Here is an 18,421-nt window from a genome sequence, read left to right as displayed (position 1 = left end):
ATGTCAAGAATGTCTGAGGAGAGAGACCACAGATTTTTTTTTTTTTTTGGTCTAGCTTGCTGGAAATATTTGGCAAAAAATCTAGATGTTGACACTGCTTCCAAAATTATCTAACACATAAATCTAATGAGGAAACTGATTCCATGCCTTAAAAATCTGTGCTTCAGTGTTCATTGCAGCACTGTTTACAATAGCCAGGACATGGAAGCAACCTAAGTGTCCATCAACAGATGAATGGGTAAAGAAGATGTGGCACATATATACAATGGAATATTACTCAGCCATAAAAAGAAACGAAATTGAGTTATTTGTAGTGAGGTGGATGGACCTAGAATCTGTTATACAGAGTGAAGTTAAGTCAGAAAGAGAAAAACAAATACTGTAGGCTAACACATATTTATGGAATATAAAAAAAAAATGGTTCTGAAGAACCTATGGGCAGGACAGGAATAAAGACACAGACGTAGAGAATGGACTTGAGGACATGGGGAGGGGGAAGGGTAAGCTGGGACGAAGTGAGAGAGTGGCATGGACATATATACACTACCAAACGTAAAATAGATAGCTAGTGGGAAGCAGCCGCATAGCACAGGGAGATCAGCTCTGTGCTTTGTGACCACCTAGAGGGGTGGGATAGGGAGGGTGGGAGGGAGATGCAAGAGGGAGGAGATATGGTGATATATGTATACGTATAGCTGATTCACTTTGTTATACAGCAGAAACTAACACACCAATGTAAAGCAATTATACTCCAATAAAGATGTTAAAAAAAAAAATCTGTGCTTAAAAACGGACCCAGCCCTCCTGATGTGATGCAGTGGGAAGTACACAGCATGACCTGTGTGGCAGTCTTGCCAGAAATGGTTAATGTGAATCCCGTCACTAATAAACAACCAGACAGACCCACCTTGTGGACTGTTACCCTGGATTCTTAAAAAGTGTCAGTGCCATGAAAGGAGAAAAAGGAACGACGGGGGATCCTTCTAGATTAGAGGAGACTTCACAGTTAAATGCAATGTGTGGTCCTTGATTGGATCTTGGACTGGGGAGAAACAGCCACAAAGGGAACTATTGGGTAATTAGAATATGGACTACATAATAGCTCATATAATTGTGCAGGTGTTAAACTTCTTGGGTACGATAATGGGATTGTTATAGAAAGATGCTCGTATTCTTAGGAGATACATGCTGAAGGCTTTACTGGCAAAGTATCAGGATGTCTAACTAATTTTCAAATGTTTCAGCAAAAGTAAAAAGGATTATAAATAAATACATATATAGAGAAATAAGGCAAATGTGGCAAAATGTTTGCGATTGGTTTACATAGGTGATGGGTAGATATGCATTTATTGTGCTATTCTTTTGACTTTAAGGCTTTTCAAAATAAAAAGTTAAAAAATAAAAGTTTGGTGGCTCCTCATTGCCACCAGGATAAAGCCCAAACCTTCTAGCATGACACAATTAACTTTTCAAGCCTCTCTCCTACTATTATTCATTGCCATGTACTTCATACGCCAGCCCCACCAGACTATTTACTTATCTGTGTGAGACAAAAATCCTACTCTAATGTAAAGGTCCAATTCAATTGTTACTTTCTCTCTGAAGCCTTAAAGACCCTTCTAAGCATCATATATATAGAGAAAGAGAGAGGGACAGACTGACAGTTTAAATTCAGGACCTTAGCATAAATGAAACGATCTCTCTTCTCTAATAGAGATGTATGGTTACGTTCCTTTGGAATAATTAATGAAATAATCTTACAATGCAGGCAACAGCCAGACTTCCTCTACTACAAAACAATATGCTGGTACCACTTATTTACTCTAGACTTTTAAGAACTGTCTTTTCTTAACAGACATTATAAGAAGTCTGTACCACCATGAGTTTCATAATGCAGCATGCAAAACCTTCACAATATGTCTGAATCCTTCTCACACCTCCTCCCTTTTTCAGAGGCAAAAAGGAGAACAAGACTAGGAGCAACAACCTTGCTTTTCACTGCCATTTCTAGATCATTATTCTCTCCTTCAGCCTCGATTTTCTCCTAGTTATACCATGTCCTTCCACCCTCACAGTCTGAGCTTCTGCCCACCTCTAGGATACCTCATACCGTCCTAAGACTTTGACACTTAAGTCACTTAATTTTCCCTCTGAGAAGGAATGCAATTTATAGGTTTAGAAATGCGTGAGCAGCTGTGTCTGTGCTTAGAACTGCTGAAGTTGTAATTGAAGTAGGTGGAGGGAGGTTCTTCTGGTAACCTTAGAAAGCTTGGCTTTTACAATGGCTGAAGTTGAAAGTTTACTCAGCTGCTTCTTTGGTTTTGGAAACTGTATTTGGATTTTGAAAATTTTAAGCTCTAAAACACATTTTAAGCCTTTTTATCAGCTAAGGTCAAGCCCACTTGATTTCATTCCTTGCAGAGACTAGGGACTCTCTTAGGCTTGCAGTGAAAATGGTTCAACACATTTTTCCCAGCGGGCAGAGGGAAGTCATCCTTCTCATGATTTTCATTCCATACATTTAATGATTGTAAAGTTGTTTTGTGATAGTTGTTTTGGTTCTGACATATGCAAAATTGAAGTTTTTTATTAATTTATTTTCCTTTTCTGCTTATGCCCTAGTCATGCATATTCATTATGCTATGAGTATATCCAAGGCCTTGCAGTAATGTTTGCAATTCAGGAAATGAAATTTAAATTTTTTTACATTTTTAAAAAATTTTAAATTATATCTTAATCATAGATTTTACTTACCAAAAGTAATAAAACTCAAATTGCTCCATTTTTGAGAAAAAAATTACACTAATACTTTAAGTACATTTCTTGTAGAAAGACTTGAAATACTGGTGGCCTTAGTTCCAAAAGACCAAAAGAAGGATTTTCTCAATACTTTGTGGTTCTATGACATTTTAATGTATTTTTCTTATAGCTGATCTTAAATTGGAATTTAATTTTTTTTTTTTTTGGTTAAAAAGCTGTTCTCATTAAAATTTATATGGGGATAGCTTTGAAAAGGTTAACGTAAGTTTGAGAATTATAACATTTTCTTTTGTTTATAAAACTATAAGCTTTGCGACTGTTTTGGAACTGTACATTAAGCATGTCTTTTTATTCTCATGTTCCATAGTTGTCACTGAATCATGAATGGCTAAGGCAGTTGGCTTGCTATCACGAATACAGAGCAATACTAGTGAATTGGTAGAAGTCTCTTCAGTACTTTGATTCCTTTGGGATTATTAGTTAAGTGATAATCCAGTTTTTTAAACTACAGGGTTTTTTGTTGACATAGAAGAAGTCCCTCTCCTTTCCACCGCGTGCACTAACTTTTTAAAAATGATTTATCATTTGGGAACAGATGAAATAGAAAACTTATTATTTATGTTTAGTCTATGAACAGGAAGTGGATGTGGGATACTGGATGAGGAAGGCAATTTATCATTTATGTTTCTTGTTTTAAACTGGCTGATATCATCTGTTAATTTTTTTAATACACTTGTGTTAGAAATAAAGTTTGAAGAAAAATCTAGAATATGCTTGGGTTCATTACCCTCCTCAGTTCCACAGAGCAGAAAAGACAATCAAGGCTAATGCATATTATTTACTCCTTGATAGAAATTGTACCTTGATATCTTCCATCTTCTCTTCGGCCTGTTTCTGTTATACCTATTAAGTCCTAAACCCCTAGCTTCCTGCTGCAGCTTTCTGTGCTCTATTTTCTAGCCTCAAAGTAGAAGTTAACACTGATAGCCAGGAAGGAACCAACAAGCCTCCTCGCTAACCCAAATGGGAGTTCCCCAAGATTCAGAGCCTCCCACCTCCACCGCTGTCCTGCGGGCGTGATCCCTTCCTGTCTCTGACAGTAGGGAGTAGGAGAAGCTATCTGTGCCTTTCCAGGTGGCTAGCTAGTTTTCCACCCTTCCTGTTTGTAGGGGGTTTTAATCTTTTATAATTATTGATTGTTCTTAATTAATCCACAGGGGTTAAGTGTTCATTGGTTGATGGTGGTGGAAATAATAACGGCAGCAGCAGCAGCTAGCCTTACTGAGAGCCCGCCACATGCCAGGCACTGCGATAGGCACCTAACGTATTAATCTACCTGCAAGACAGGTGGGGTATTATCCCCAGTTTACAGAAAAAGGAACCCAGACCCAAGTTATTGTTCATGACTTGTAATTTCGTCATATTAAGTCACTATTTCACGAATTCTGAGATGATTCAGTTTTCACATGGAAGAGTAAGGCAGTTTTTCAAGAATTCATTTTTAAGGGATAAAGACTAATATTCTACATTGAGTCAAAAATTAGAGTAGAAAGTTTCTGCAGTTTTTGAGAATTGGTAGAGAAATACAAACAACCCAGTCATTTTCTTTAGCCATATTCTTGTTTATTTTTCTAAATTTTTACTGCTGATTTGTTTTCCTTTCCAGAACAATGAGTATTTATGGAGAGTATTCTAAGTCTATGATTTCAGGTTAACACTTATTTTCTTAGAAGCATGGATGTTAAAAATAACTAGCTGTCTTTCCAACTTAAAGTGTCAACTGAATTATGGTTTATACATGATTCTCAGGATATAAGACACAACAAGTATTCTATGGTTTTCACTTTTTTTGAGGACAACCCCCAGCCGGCCTTAGTGTCATCCCAGTGGTAGGTAGAATATTTAATGGAACGGAGCACTGTTTTGATCTGCTGGAGTATTTGTCATGTCTTTGTCGTGTGGATAAACTGTACGGAAAACCTAGTTTGCATTCAGGAAGTAGGTGACTTACTAAAGGAGTCTTTGGAAATTCCACTTTTTCTCTCTACATTGAAGGAAATTGAGAAAGGAAAATGGGAAGCTGGAAGACTTAAAGGTGTTCCCATCCAGCCAGATGGATGAAACAAAATGACTTTTTCTGTTAGACTGGGCTTCTGTGTAAAGCAGTAGGCCCTCTGGGGAAAGATTTCAGCTTGAGTAATTAACTTGTGATTATGCAAAGATCAATTTACCTACCTCTTTGTTTTTCCTCTTTCTTTTTTATTGCCTTGGGCTACCTCATTTCTTATTACCATCTTCACTGTATATGGGGGGGTGGGGTTAGGAAAGTGGCAGAGATAATAATGGGAGCCCAACTTATTTTGTCCATTTTTCTTTCATTAACAATTTTGTTAAAGAGAAAATAAATTAAGCCAATTTATTTGGGCAATAGTTGTTTTCTCCTAAGGTTAGATACACAAGAATTTTGCAGAAGGGCTCCTAAGTATAGTTATTATGGGGCCCATCTGGGTTGAGTAAATCAAATATAATCAATCATAATAATTTGTTTTTTATAGCATGTAAGAATCCTTTCTTGTATATTCACATATGATCCTTACAATAGCGCCTGATATGTAGCAAGGATTTATTAAATGTTTGTCAAATACTGGATGAATATATAACAATTTTGCGAGATAAGTAGGATTGGTATTTATCAACACTTTTAAAATTAGGAAAACTGAGATTCTGTTTCAGTTTTTAGCTTAAAATCATACAGATGTTAAGTTCTATCTTTTTTCTGCCACAAAACTCTTTGAGTGCGTGCAATTCAATGTATTTTCAGAGAACTTTAACTTTACCACAGCAAGGATTTTTCTTTTCTTTCTTTCTTTTTCTTTTTTTTTTTTTAATGAGGCAAAAACGCTAGCATGTTTTCTGTGCCGGAAGCTCCTGGGGTCTTTTCCAGCTTTTTATTCCACTAGAGCAGCTCCTGACTCCTTAGACATTCATTAGCGCTGGGCAGAGCCCTCCGACTGGAGTGCTAGAAAAAAAGCCATGCTAGAAAGTAATGCTTTCAGGAGCCCAGAAATTCCTGGGAGAAGGTAGCGTTATTATTTTATCCCCCAGTCAGGCCTTTCTTTCTCTTAGATGTTCCGCTTTACTCTTCATTCTGTGTTGCTGACAAGAAAGTGCTTACTGTAACTGATTGTATGCTTTAATTTTTAAAAATTGTTTATTTGAAAGAAGGAAATTAATAGAATTTCAGTTCATCCAACAGGTATTTATTGATCACTTACTGTGTGCTGGGCACTGCTTGAGGTTCTGGGAGTCAGCAGGAAAAGAGACAAAGTCCTTTTATCTTGGACATTATCATTGGAGAGTGACAATCAACAGCATCACAGCAAATAAGTTTTATGATATATTAGAAAGTGATAAGCGTTATAGATAGGGAGAGCAGGGTAGGGAGACTGGGGGTGCTGAGGCATTTACCATCTCTTGCACCAAGCTTTGTTTTTGTTCTTTTGATAGATAGAGATAGATAGATAATATCTATCTCATCATCTCATCTGACATACTATATTTACTTGCTTGTTTATCATCTCCCCTCCTTCCTAGTTCCCAACAGCTTATAAACTCCAGGAGGGCAAGGGTATTTTTTACCTATTTTGTTGGCTGTTGTATTCCCGGGGGACAGAAGAGTGCCTGGATTCCAGTAGATGCACAAAATGTATTTGTTGGATGAATGAATTGAATGCATTTTTTAATAGGGTGGTCAGGGTAAGCCTCACTGATATCTGAGTAGAGATGTGACAGGAAAGGGAGTATGTCATGTGGCAATCTCGAGGAACATTGTTCCAGGCAGAGGGCCCAGTGTGGCTGGAAGAGAGTGAACAAAGGGAGAGAAGTAAGAGATGAGATCAGAGAGGTAATAGGGGCCAGATCATGGGAAAGCTTTGAAGGCCATTGTAGGGCTCTGGGCTAAGGACTGAGGAAGGTAAGCTGTTGTAGGGTTTGAGTGGTGGAGTGACATCACTATAGTTGCTCTGCTGGAAACAGACCAAAGGAGGGCAAAGGTAAAAGAGTGAAAACGAGGTCAGAGGCCGTTACAAAATGTAAGCAAGAGATGATAGTGACTTGGGCCAGGGGATAGCACTGGAGGTGATGTAAAGTGATCAGATTCTGTATTTGCATTATATTGAAGGTAAGGCAAACAGGTTTTGCTAATGGGTTGGGTATGAGAGAAAGAAAGGTCTTTAAGTTGCAGCATTGAGGAAGGAATCGAGCCCGAGAAGATATAGGATCAACAGTTTTGAGGGGAGGAAATAGGGATCAATTTGGCTGTGTTTCGATGCTTGTCAGACATCCAAGTAGAACTATCAGGTAGATGGTAGGTAGGTTCCAGTCTACAAAAGGTGTGAGCATGTAGACGGTACTGAAAGTCTGGATACTGGGTGAGACCATCTAGGGGACAAGTGTCAAAAAAGAAGGGATCTGAGGACTGAGCCTTTGGGTATTTGAGTGTTTAGTATTCAAAGACAGGAGGAAGAACCTGCAAAGGAGACTGAGAAAGATTGATAAGTGAGGTAAAAGGGCAACCAGCAAGTATTCTCTGGAAGCCAAGAGCAGGAAAAGTGTTTCAGTAGGAGGAAGTGATCGTCCGTGTCCTTGCTGCTAGATTAATTACTAAGATGAGGACTGAGAATTGAGCACTGGTCTAAGCAATTTAGAGGTGACCTTGACAGTTCTGGGAAGTGGTTGGCAGCAAAAGTTTGGTTGAAATGAGTTCAAGAGAGAAGAGAGTAAAGGAATTATGGACAGCAAATATAGAAAAATTGATAAAACAGGAGAGATGGGGGCAATTTTGAGAGCAGTGTTCTTGAATAGCAAGTTTATATCCAAAATTTGAAAAGAGGAGTTGGAGTGTAAAGTAATTCAATAACCAGTAGATGGTTATGCTTATTTCAGTGTTTAAAATCATTTATCATAGGAAGATTTAGACTGGATAGATTTATGATTTTAGTAGCCAACTAGTCAAGCACTGTGGTGTTTTCTAGCAGAATAATGGTAGCTGGGTAACCTCCTTTTTCCAAAATTCACTTGGGCAGGGCATGTAATTAGTAGCATAGCTTTCTTTTGTAGGGCTAAATGGAGACTCTTTTTTGCAACTTATTAACATACTTGTTTCTAAAATAAAATTATTGGCACTTTATGATGAAAAATGGAGAATTCTTTCCCAAAGACAGAAAAGAAAAATAATTCTTCCCTTTTTCAAAAAACAAAAAAAGAAAAGAAATTTTTTTTCCTACTACTTTTCTGAAATGTATAGTCTATTATTGGTTTGTTTGATTTTCTAATTTTTTTTTTTTTTTTAACTTTTCAGGCCGGAGTGAGACAGCTTTATGTACAGATTGACTTTGCGGCCATGTAAATGAATGAAAAGAAATTATGCTTTTTGGGGGACCTAAGTTTTTCTGGTACTGTACAATCCTAATCATTGTACCTAGCTTTTTAAAAAGAGAAATCATCACTACGACTCCCCAGCACCAAGTAGACCAGGTAGAGTCAGCCGATTGTGCTCTGCCAGGAGTTTACAACTAAGGGATCAGAATTAAGAGGATCTCTTCTGGATTGTGGTCTTCTGTGCTTCTTCCCTCCAAACCATTTTGATTTCTGAGGTTTCTAGTTTTGTTCCAGGGTATTGTTTTCTGTTTGTTTGTTTCCTTTGTTTTTCATTTCAAATGCCCTCACTCCCACCCCTCATCCTAGCCAGTAAGAAATTCAGACAGTGGGCCTCTAATCATCTGGAATGTCTTCACTGAAGCTGCTGGAAACCACTGCTTTCATTCCCAGAAAACCAGTGTTATTTAAAAAAAAGAAAAAGAAAAAGAAAAATGGAAATCTGCTTTATATGTAATGTCACAATCGTTGACGTTCTTCAATATAATCACGTTTGTAAAATTGTTTGTACCTTGCAAACTTATGAACCAAACCATATTGGGTTTTCAAAGTGCCTTTGTATCAGAAAATGTATTTGCCAGCATAGAAATGTACCGTCAAAGGTCATGTATATGTTTTTTTTAATGCATATTCTGTATTCTGTACAAAATAAGACTCTTGTTAGTAATGTATACAGATGTCTTTTTGTGTACTTGCAGCATAGGTTTAGATATATAAAAATCTGCCTTTTATTGCTTTATCCCATCAAAAAATAAAAGGTGTTACTTTGCTTTTTAAATCAAATTCAGTTATTACATTAAATTATTTTGTGTACTGTGTTTTCAAAACTTTGCAAATGCTTCTGTTATACAGATGGGTATTTTGACTTACTTAAAACATCTGCTAAATTCCAAATTTCTATAAAAGCTACTGTGTCTGTGATAAACTTTCGTATATCTCTCCTTGCTGTTTTTATAGATTCTGTTAATGAAAGGAAAAGGCATGTAGAGTGAAGGCAGAAATGGTTGTGACAATGTTATTTTGCTTTTTCATTCTTCAAACGCCAAGTCATACGTTTTCCTGTTCAAGTGTTACACAAATCCAGTTGCTTTCAGGAATCCTAAAGCAGCATTTTATTGACTTTGAAGTATTAAAGGTACGGAGTAAATGTGGTAACATAGAACTCTTCGTAACACAGGTATCTTGGAAGTTAATAAATAAGTTGATTTCTAGGCTCTTGTGTGTTTGAAAAATAAAATTGCAATTTGAGATAAGTGCTTGAATGTTCTACTTAAATATTCTGTGTTTTATGAAGAAATTGTTCTGGATAGACATTTTCCCATTGTACTTCATTTTATCACAGTGTATATTCCCTTTTAGCTGAAAGGGAAAAATTAAAATTGTTGGGGGGAAAACCCTGCAGGATGGAAATGAATGTTTAGAATGTAGATCAGTAATAAGCACTTTTTCACTGATGTGGCAGAAATCACTGTTGATTTTGTCTAAGTTTCAGAGTATCTGTTTCCCTATTTCTGACCTACAATTTATGAAATATACTGTGTTAGGAAAACTATAGACTGCTTTCTTCATGCTTTTCTAAACCGCTGCAGATTGCCATGAACTGTTGATAGTCCCCTTTTTGCAGATTAAGTAGTATTTTCAAAACATTTTTACTTACTGCCAGGCAGTTCTAAAGCTAAGAATTCCTGCAATAGAATGCATTTAACTGAAACAATTGTTAAGATGTTTCAGGAGGGAAATATAAAAGGAAATGTCCTGATAATGGTACTGCTTTTTCATTATAAGTAGTCACTTGGAAGTTTGCATCCACTACCAAGCCTGAGAGAAGCCTGTGATATTCTATAGGTTTTGGCATATCGTGGAAAATGACAGATCTAGGTGAAGGCGGGGATTTTAGAGGTGTGCCTTTAAAAACTAATTATGTGAAATTGTACTGATATTTCACATACAGAGATAATATTTGCACTGGCCTGTAAAATTTACAGTGCACATTGAAGATCCAATTCTGCCTTTCACTGAGGCCTCCATTCCAAGTGAAGTTTCTTGTCAAAATATGCATCACTTTATTTAACTATGCTCTCAATACACAAGTGCATGAGTATGGTTTTTTTGTTTGATAAGGAACAGAGTATATATATAGGACTTTTGACTGAGATGAAACTCTTAGTTTTGCACCTGTTACAAGAGGTCTCCAGTTCATATCATTTAGCAGGTTGGCATTAACATTTATGCTTTAATGAAATGTTCTTAAACCTGTGTGTGCAGCAGGACAAAAAGGAATTTTTTTCTCCCTCTTAGGAAATACTTTGTCTTCTCAATGTTCTTGGCACAGATGTATTGCTGAAGTAGATAATTTCACTGAGAAATACTCCTTGATTATTCTTATAAATTTAGAATTCAATGTTCTTGGCACAGATGTATTGCTAAAGTAGATAATTTCACTGAGAAATACTCTTTGATTATTCTTATAAATTTCGAATGTCCCTATTATTGGCCTAATTCTTGGGGAAAAAAACCTGAGTATAACTTTGCTAATATTTTAAAAACCAGATATTCTCTGGAGAAAAAAATTGTATTGCTCAGGGAATGTTTACCTTGCCAAGTAAACTTCCCCAAAGAGAAATATACCTATACTAGTTTTGTGTTTTTAAATCTAGATTCTATTGATCGAGATGAAGGGCTTAACCTATGTACGGCTCCCTTATTTTGCTTACTCCTTGTGCACTTTGTGAAGGACAGTATCTAGTTTATCTGTAGCTCAGTGTTCCTCACATATCCCCACGGCATCTTCTGCAGAGGCATAAGGAAGTGGTAACAGATGTTACTGGCATTTTCCATGTACCTGGAATGCTCCAGCGTTCTTCAAAGCCTACTGGTAAACACCAATAACCAAAATACTGTGACTTTTGTGCACCTTTGTAAAGCAGCCAAATCGTTGACTCCAGATGCAGGTGATCAGAGTTCTATAATGTTTTTACCTACCATGGTATAATCAGTTTTACAGAATTATTAATATGGTAGCATCCTCTTATATAATGCTGGGATTTAAGAACAAAAATAATTCATTGCTTAACATAGAATTTTACATCCAAGGAGACTGTCCTTAGAAGCAGTCTCATTCTACCTCTCACTTTACAGATGAGAAAATTGAAGCGCAGAAGTGCTGTCATTTATTCAAGGTCACAGAGATAATGAGTGACAAAGCCAAGACCAGAATCCAGGTTTTCTGACTTACTGTGCTTTGTCTCCAGTGTAATTCTGTAAATGTGTTGAAGAGGCATTTTTAAATAAAGGACGTCTGACCTCCATTTTTGGTACATTAAGGCACTTTATAAATGGAGTTTTTTTATTGTCTTATTTTTCATAGCTAATTATGAGAGTTAGAATATTATTTCCATAGTATTCTTCATGAAAGATACGATTAATTTTTTTACTCTTTTTTACTTTTTTACTCTTCTGGAACCAGTTTCTGATTTTTTTTTTAAAAATAGTGACAGGTGTGCATTGGATACTTTCAACTTGTGAGTAAATTTTTCTGTTAATTGCCCAAGACTAAATCCAATTTAAGGATTGTTTAATTTCTTTATTTTGTTTAAATTCTGTGAATTGGTGCTTTTTAGAAACCAGGCTAATTCATAGGTCATATCATTTCATCCTTGTTAAGTTTTCAGTCACCAGAGAGCTCTTGAATTCTTAACGTTATTCTCAGAGCCGCACAAAACTGGGCATTAAATGTTGTATAGAATAAAACAATTTTTAATAGGGTAAAATTTTGAAGTCTTATCAGAATCCCAAATGCTAAACTGCTACTTTCAACTCTTCTTTAAAAGCATTACCTTGAGAAGTTAAAAAAAAATAAAAGAGAAAGAAACTTTTTTTCTTTCTGTCACTATCTTTGAAACAAATTATTTTCCACTTCACCAGAACTTTGACAAAAAAGGAAATTATTTTATTCTTTAAAGAACATTCAATAAAAGTTTTATTCGTAGAGGATTCTTTCAAGACACAATCCCCAAAAGCCTTAGTGATCCAGACTTCTATCATAGACTCAAGACAATGAAAAATTATGTATCAAAAAAAGTATTTGCAGAGAAGTATAGTTCTATTTAAAGGTCAAATCGATGTCTTTGAGGGTGTCTTTGGTTTATGTTTAACCATTTCCTAACTACAAATTATACAGAAAGGGTGGGGTTACTTTTATTAAGTGTTTATGTATCAGGCTCTTTGGCCTTTTTCATGTTATCACATTTAAAATCCTCATATTTTTATAAAGAAGGATTTTTCCATGATTTTGATCCATAGATCTTTTTCAGATATATTTTACCTTCTGATTCTCCTAACATTCTTGTGAGGAAGGAATTAATTCATAACTCCATCTTACAGATAAGGAAGCTGTTGCGAGAGAATGTAAATGACCGAACTGGGGGATAGCCAGTGGTAGAGCGCTGACTCTAGATCCAGTACTTCTTGGTGACAACTACTCTGTTTTGTATGTCATTCTACAATGATTTAAAGGTCCAAGAAGTTGTAGCAGATCTAAACACACTCTCCTTTAAAATCATGAACCATCACCAAGAAAAAATTGATATAGGGGAATAGTTGTTATATATATACATTGGTTAGACTCATTCCTTCTTTGGATGCTCTCTTATGCTTATTACCTTTGCCATTTAACTTAAACTGTGCAGGCTAAAAAGAGCAATCAGAGCTCTTTTAAGCACTTTTAAGAACTTTTTTTAAAAAAAGAAAGTAAAAAGTTTTCTTGACACTCACAGAGTAAGCTGCTTAAAAGGGACTGATTCAATAGTGTCAGCGCCAGTGTGTGAAGAGAAACTGAACTCCTGGCCAAGAGACATTAACCTAGTTAGTAAGAAGTTGTCTTCCAAGAAGTACAAATAATTTTGCACTGCATGAGAGGGATACATAGGATTTGATTTACAACATTACATTTTATAGACGCCTTTTCAAAAGGAAGAAATGTATTTCACAATTAGTAGTAATCTATGCTTAAACTTAATAATATTTAACTTTGAACTCTTCCCATGGCTTTGAAAATTTAATATTTGTAATTTTGATCCTGATGGAAAGTCTGTAAAAAAGAATGTCTTTGTCTCATACATCCTGTTGTCACCAAACTTAGCATGAATTTACACTTACACACTTAGTAAATGTTTGGATAACCAGTGAGTAAATATTGTAGACAGCAGTGGATACACAAGTAAGGACTGGGGACAGGTAAACCAGTAATTTATTGTTTATTACAGAAGACATCTCAGCTTTTCTTTGGCATTTTTGCACAAATAAGTGACTTTATATTCACTTTGGCTATTTTTTTTTTTTTTCAAGTAGCCCTGTAAGCTAGCTGCTCCTTCATTTTAATACAGGAACAGTGGAAATATCGAGATGTTTTCCATTTTGCGTGCTGTGTTGGACAGGAATTTCGTAGAACTGGGACTGTGGAACCTGGGTCACTTGAATTTTTATATTTTGTATAGCCAAATGAGAAACCACACTCTCCTTTGTTTTTATAGAAAATTGCCATATTCCTATTACTTTAAGGACCTGTGTATAACATTCTATTTCACTTATCCCAGGTGTATTTTCATCCAAAACTCTTTCAAAGGTATATCTTGAAGGTACTTCTATAAAAACAACACTACATGTATTCATTAAGTGATTTAAACATTCCTAAGATAGGTTTTATCTTCTCTTTTTCCCCTCTAAATACTAAATTTCAGTAGCGCTTCTCTGTATTTCTTTACTTATTTTCCATCTCTTTTCATTGCTGCTTCCAATGTAAAACTTCCCTTTTTCACTAGTGGAAAAAAAAAAAAAAGCTTTATTTTGAATTTTAGTATTTGAGTTTTATGTATCATATATCATGCATCGATTAGGCTCAATGAAGATTCTATTCTGAACTAGACATATCCTGTCAAGAGCTTGCCAAGTAATCATCTCATTGCTTCCTCTAATAGCAAATTCAGTGATATTTCTGCCCAAGTGATATTTTGCCCCAACATTTGTGACTTTGATCAATACACAGAATGGGTCTTTTATATCAGAAATACTGTGAATGAAAAATTGCCAAATCCTATTCTAAACACCCCTACAACTCTTTACCTCCCTGTCTTTAATGGTTTCTAAACATATGGCCAAGTTTGAATTTGGGTTTGATTCCTATGGTGAAGAGTATGGCATCAAAACATTTCTAAATAAACGTTTGAGTACAAGGCTAGGTTGGAATGTCAAAGACTATGTTGTAATTTGGTATGAATATGCTAAAGTGAGCAATTATGATTTGCCTAAGAACAACACAACAAATTCATAATGCATATTTCACTTTTTTCTACTTGAAGACATTCATGTATATATTTTGTTTAACCTCAGATGTATTTAAAAAGAATGATAAACAATTGTATCAAAATTCTTCCAATAAAATTTCTGTTTAAAAATCTTTACCTGAGTTGTGTCTATTAGTTTGATGAACTGAAAAGAACACTGTGAATTTAACAGTTATTGGAACAGATTCTGGAGGACTTAAGGAATGGAAGGGAAAGAATGATTCTCGGGGCCCAGAAACAGCAAAATTGATCAGGAAACAGGAGATGGTAGGAGACTTGGAAATGTCTTGACATTGTGAAGAGCCTCATTGTGGATCCTCCTACTCATTATTTTACCTCATAAACAAGTCTTAAAGTATTTCCAGACATTACCGTTAACCCCAAATTGTTCTCTCACCTCATTCCCTAAGATCTCAGCTTATAGGAAATGAAGACCACAAACATCTGACATGAGCCTCCATTATCCTTCCAAATGTTTTCCCTCTAATCAGAAGAAATTCTTTTTTTTAAGTAACTTCTCCACAAAACGCCATATCCCACTCATCCCACCTTCTGAGACATACTCTTACAAGGCAGCGTCTTCCAACTATCAATCTTTGCCACACAATGAGGGCTTCGTCCTCAGTGTGTCTGTTGTCAAGCATCTTACATGTGGTCTACATGTGCTTCTTCCACTTCCTTTCTAACCATTTCTGTAGCTCCTAGTAATATTGTTTCACTCTTCCCTAGTTTGTGGAGTTAATCAAAGGCCATCGGTGGCTTGATTCTTGTCACAACTGTGGCAGAACTACCAGCATCTCAAATTCAACAAAAAGAAAAGAATACATTTACCTTTCCCACTCAGATCTCTTTTGAACTACCATTTCTGTCAGAATTCCTTACAGAATTCTTAGAAATCTAAACGTCGCCTTTGCCACACCCCCGTTTCCTGAATCCCCTAGCACAAAGTCCTCCTCATTCTGTTAGGGGAACCACTGACTGAAACCGCCCGCCCTGCCCAGGCATCACAGTAACCACTTGCATGAGTTCTCCTACAACAGGAGGTCCTGGTAAGGAACGCGGAACTAACAAGCTACCACCAACCGGAAGAATTCGGGAAGGGTCAAAAGGAGAGAGGAGACGCCAGTCCGTATGTCCTACCACCCTCCCAGAATCCTCCTCGCTGGAATCCATCTTGGCTGAGCGATGCACGTGCCACCAGGAAGGACCCTGAGGCAGAGTGACTGGCCAGAGACAACCCGGAAACTAAACCAATTACCCTAAAACCCAAGACGGCAAGCCACGTGGCAGAGCAGTTCTCCTGGGTTCCCTTACCCTCCTGCTCTCCACCCAGGCGTCCCTTCCCAACAAAGTCTCTTGCTTTGTCAGCACATGTGTCTCCTTGGACAATTCATTTCCGAGTATTAGACAGCAGCCCACTCTCGGGCCCCGGAAGGGGTCCCCCTCCCTGCAACAATTCTTTGCAAATCTTTTAAATTCCCCTTTCCATTCCCACTGCCCTACTCTAGTACTTCATTGATAACTGTACGCAGAGTCACTCTGAGGAACTGCCTGACTTCCCGTCTATTCCATGCCCAGCTCTAGCCACCTCCATTTCAGCACACACACACACACACCACACACCACAAAAACAATTCTGGCCTTAGGCAGGAAGTACAAGGAATTTCTGCTGAATCAGACTCCTGTCCAGGCCCTCTGAAAACATTTCCCCTAACCTGGTTTCCTGATTACCTTCTGCTTGCCCTTCTGTATAGTGGACTTTGACCTGCTAGAGCTAGAGCACCTGCCAGGGGCTCCCTGCCCTGCCTTTCCTGTGTTCTCTGGAATTAGCCTCTGGCCTAGCAGAAGTCCACAGTGGCCTATCAACACCCCTTTAGAGCAGCCTCTCCTGTTTACATACAGGTTTAGGCAAATTATTTACTAAAATAGTTCACTACCCAATCTTTCTTTATCTAGAGTTTTTGGCTTCCTTCCCCCCAGAAGCCACCCTGTGTTATACTAACAGAGTAAGCTTCCCAGTTTCCATTTTTATTCCTTCAGCTCAGGAATCGAGTGGCTCTCTAAGTGCTCATCAAATACAAATTCCTCTGAACAACTTTAGCAACTCATAATGCTTTGCCTTCCCTCCTTATTCAATCTCATTTCCCATGATATGGCAATAAGCAAACTTTTCATTACTCTAGACCAGAGAAACAGCAAAGACAGAGAGAAGCAAGCAGGTCTAACAGATGTAGATAAAATGACAGCAATTTAGTATTTTTCATTCCGTATGCAAAAAAGAAAAAGAAAACATCATTTTAATAGGATTCAAGCTCATTCAAACAATCTGTCAGCTCATCCAGCTCTACTTCCAGACTTAAAAAAAAATCTACCATGAAGTTCAGGCTTAGCACGAGCTACCAACATGTAAATGAATAATTCAACTTTATCTAATAAATTCCTATAACCAAGAGGAGTAATAATGGTAACAGTGTGACAATACTCAAAGGCATCAAGTCTGGCACAGTTTAAACAATCAAAATTTATTGAAAACAATGGATGAATTATGCTTACAATATAAAGTTTAGCACCTCTTTGAAAAATGGTTCTGTATGGATTGTTAAAGTGAATTGTACTCTTTGAAAGACAGTCCCTGCTAAAGTCAAAGGATTGAAAATAATACGAAAACAAAAGCATTTCCCAAAGTATTTCCTGACCTTAGGTACATATAATATTTTAAAAGGGTGACACTCACTGTACAAGCAAACAAGAAGTTAAGATTCACATCTAAGCACAGGTATAGTTTCACAGCAATTAGAACCCTGCCATTTGGCCTGGACTTTTGAAAACATTGTAACTGCTTCCAAAACTATAAATAAGGTCTGTCTGATTAGGCATCACTGTTTTTCCACCCTAGGCATTAAGTTAGATCAGACTGTTGTTCAACTTTACAGGGGTCCTCTGTCCTGTATGTGCATCATACTACTTCCCCTTGAGCAATAATCTGTACACAGGTCATACTGATTTCCTCAGAACTTCAAATCAAGACAAAGTTACTACATTTGTAGTTATATCATTTGGAGCAAAGGCTTCCCATTGGCTTCCAAAGACTTCCGCTAGACAATCCTGTAGTAGTGGCCAGCAACTATGGAAACCCACTAGAACTACAACTGAGAGAGAAGAATTTTTCTCTGTTTGACAGAGTTATGATTTCAAGAGGGTAGCGAAAACCTCTCTTGCTTTTTTCCTCTATCCCCCCTCCATATAGGTCAGGATGTAGGCCCAATCATGAAGGTATGAGACACAGAGCAACAGAGTAAACAGAACTCCAAGTTTCTGGCCAGAGGACTAAAGAAAGGGAGACTAGGGAACAAGGAAGTAGTGAGGAGATCATAGAGAGGGAGGAAAGCAACGTTGTAAAGTTGATTATGAACCCCAAAGTTCACTCTCAAGTCACTAATGCTTGGATCTGATCCTAGTTAGCATACCCAAAGAACTTCAGAACTAAATTATCCAATTGACTAGGTACCAGATTGCCTAGGTTCCAGACCAGGTCACATAAATCTTAGATCACAAGGACTGCAGTTCTTGAAAACCGAACTGACACTGGAACCACAGTCCACAGAAGGTGGGCTGGTGACGGCATTCTGCATCTAATCAGGTTCATTGCCTGTTAGAACAGAAAGAATGCCATTCACCATAGAAGCTAAACAAGACCCAGAATCTCATGATAGAATATTCAAAATGTCCAAGCTACAATCCAAATTACTTGGTAAAGTGCCACAAAAATTTCAACTTCCAGATGAAAAACAATCAACAGATACCAAGGCTGAAATGACATCAATGTTGGAATTATCCAACAAAGACGTTAAAGCAGCTATTACAAAAATGCTTGAACAGTCACT

The 18,421-nt window shown here is 37.1% G+C and overlaps 1 protein-coding gene across 3 annotated transcripts in view; it reads left to right on the top strand.

The window, feature by feature from the left end:
* Nucleotides 1–14,654, top strand: part of SLC30A7 (solute carrier family 30 member 7) — an 81,935-nt gene extending 67,281 nt beyond the window's left edge. For all 3 annotated transcript variants that reach the window (XR_014261291.1, XM_082452613.1, XM_082452612.1), the window contains one exon: nucleotides 8,120–14,654. Coding sequence is in view for 2 of the 3 variants with exons in the window: in XM_082452613.1 (XP_082308739.1) it covers nucleotides 8,120–8,167 (48 nt within the window). In the remaining variant the exon portion in view is untranslated. The remainder of the gene's footprint in view (nucleotides 1–8,119) is intronic.
* The last annotated feature ends 3,767 nt before the right edge of the window (nucleotides 14,655–18,421 follow it).

The sequence above is a fragment of the Balaenoptera physalus genome, assembly GCF_965194825.1.
Source record: "Balaenoptera physalus genome assembly, chromosome: 1".
Classification (NCBI taxonomy): domain Eukaryota; kingdom Metazoa; phylum Chordata; class Mammalia; order Artiodactyla; family Balaenopteridae; genus Balaenoptera; species Balaenoptera physalus.
The sequence above is the reverse complement of the archived record's forward strand: the minus strand, read 5'-3'. Positions and strand labels throughout refer to the sequence as shown.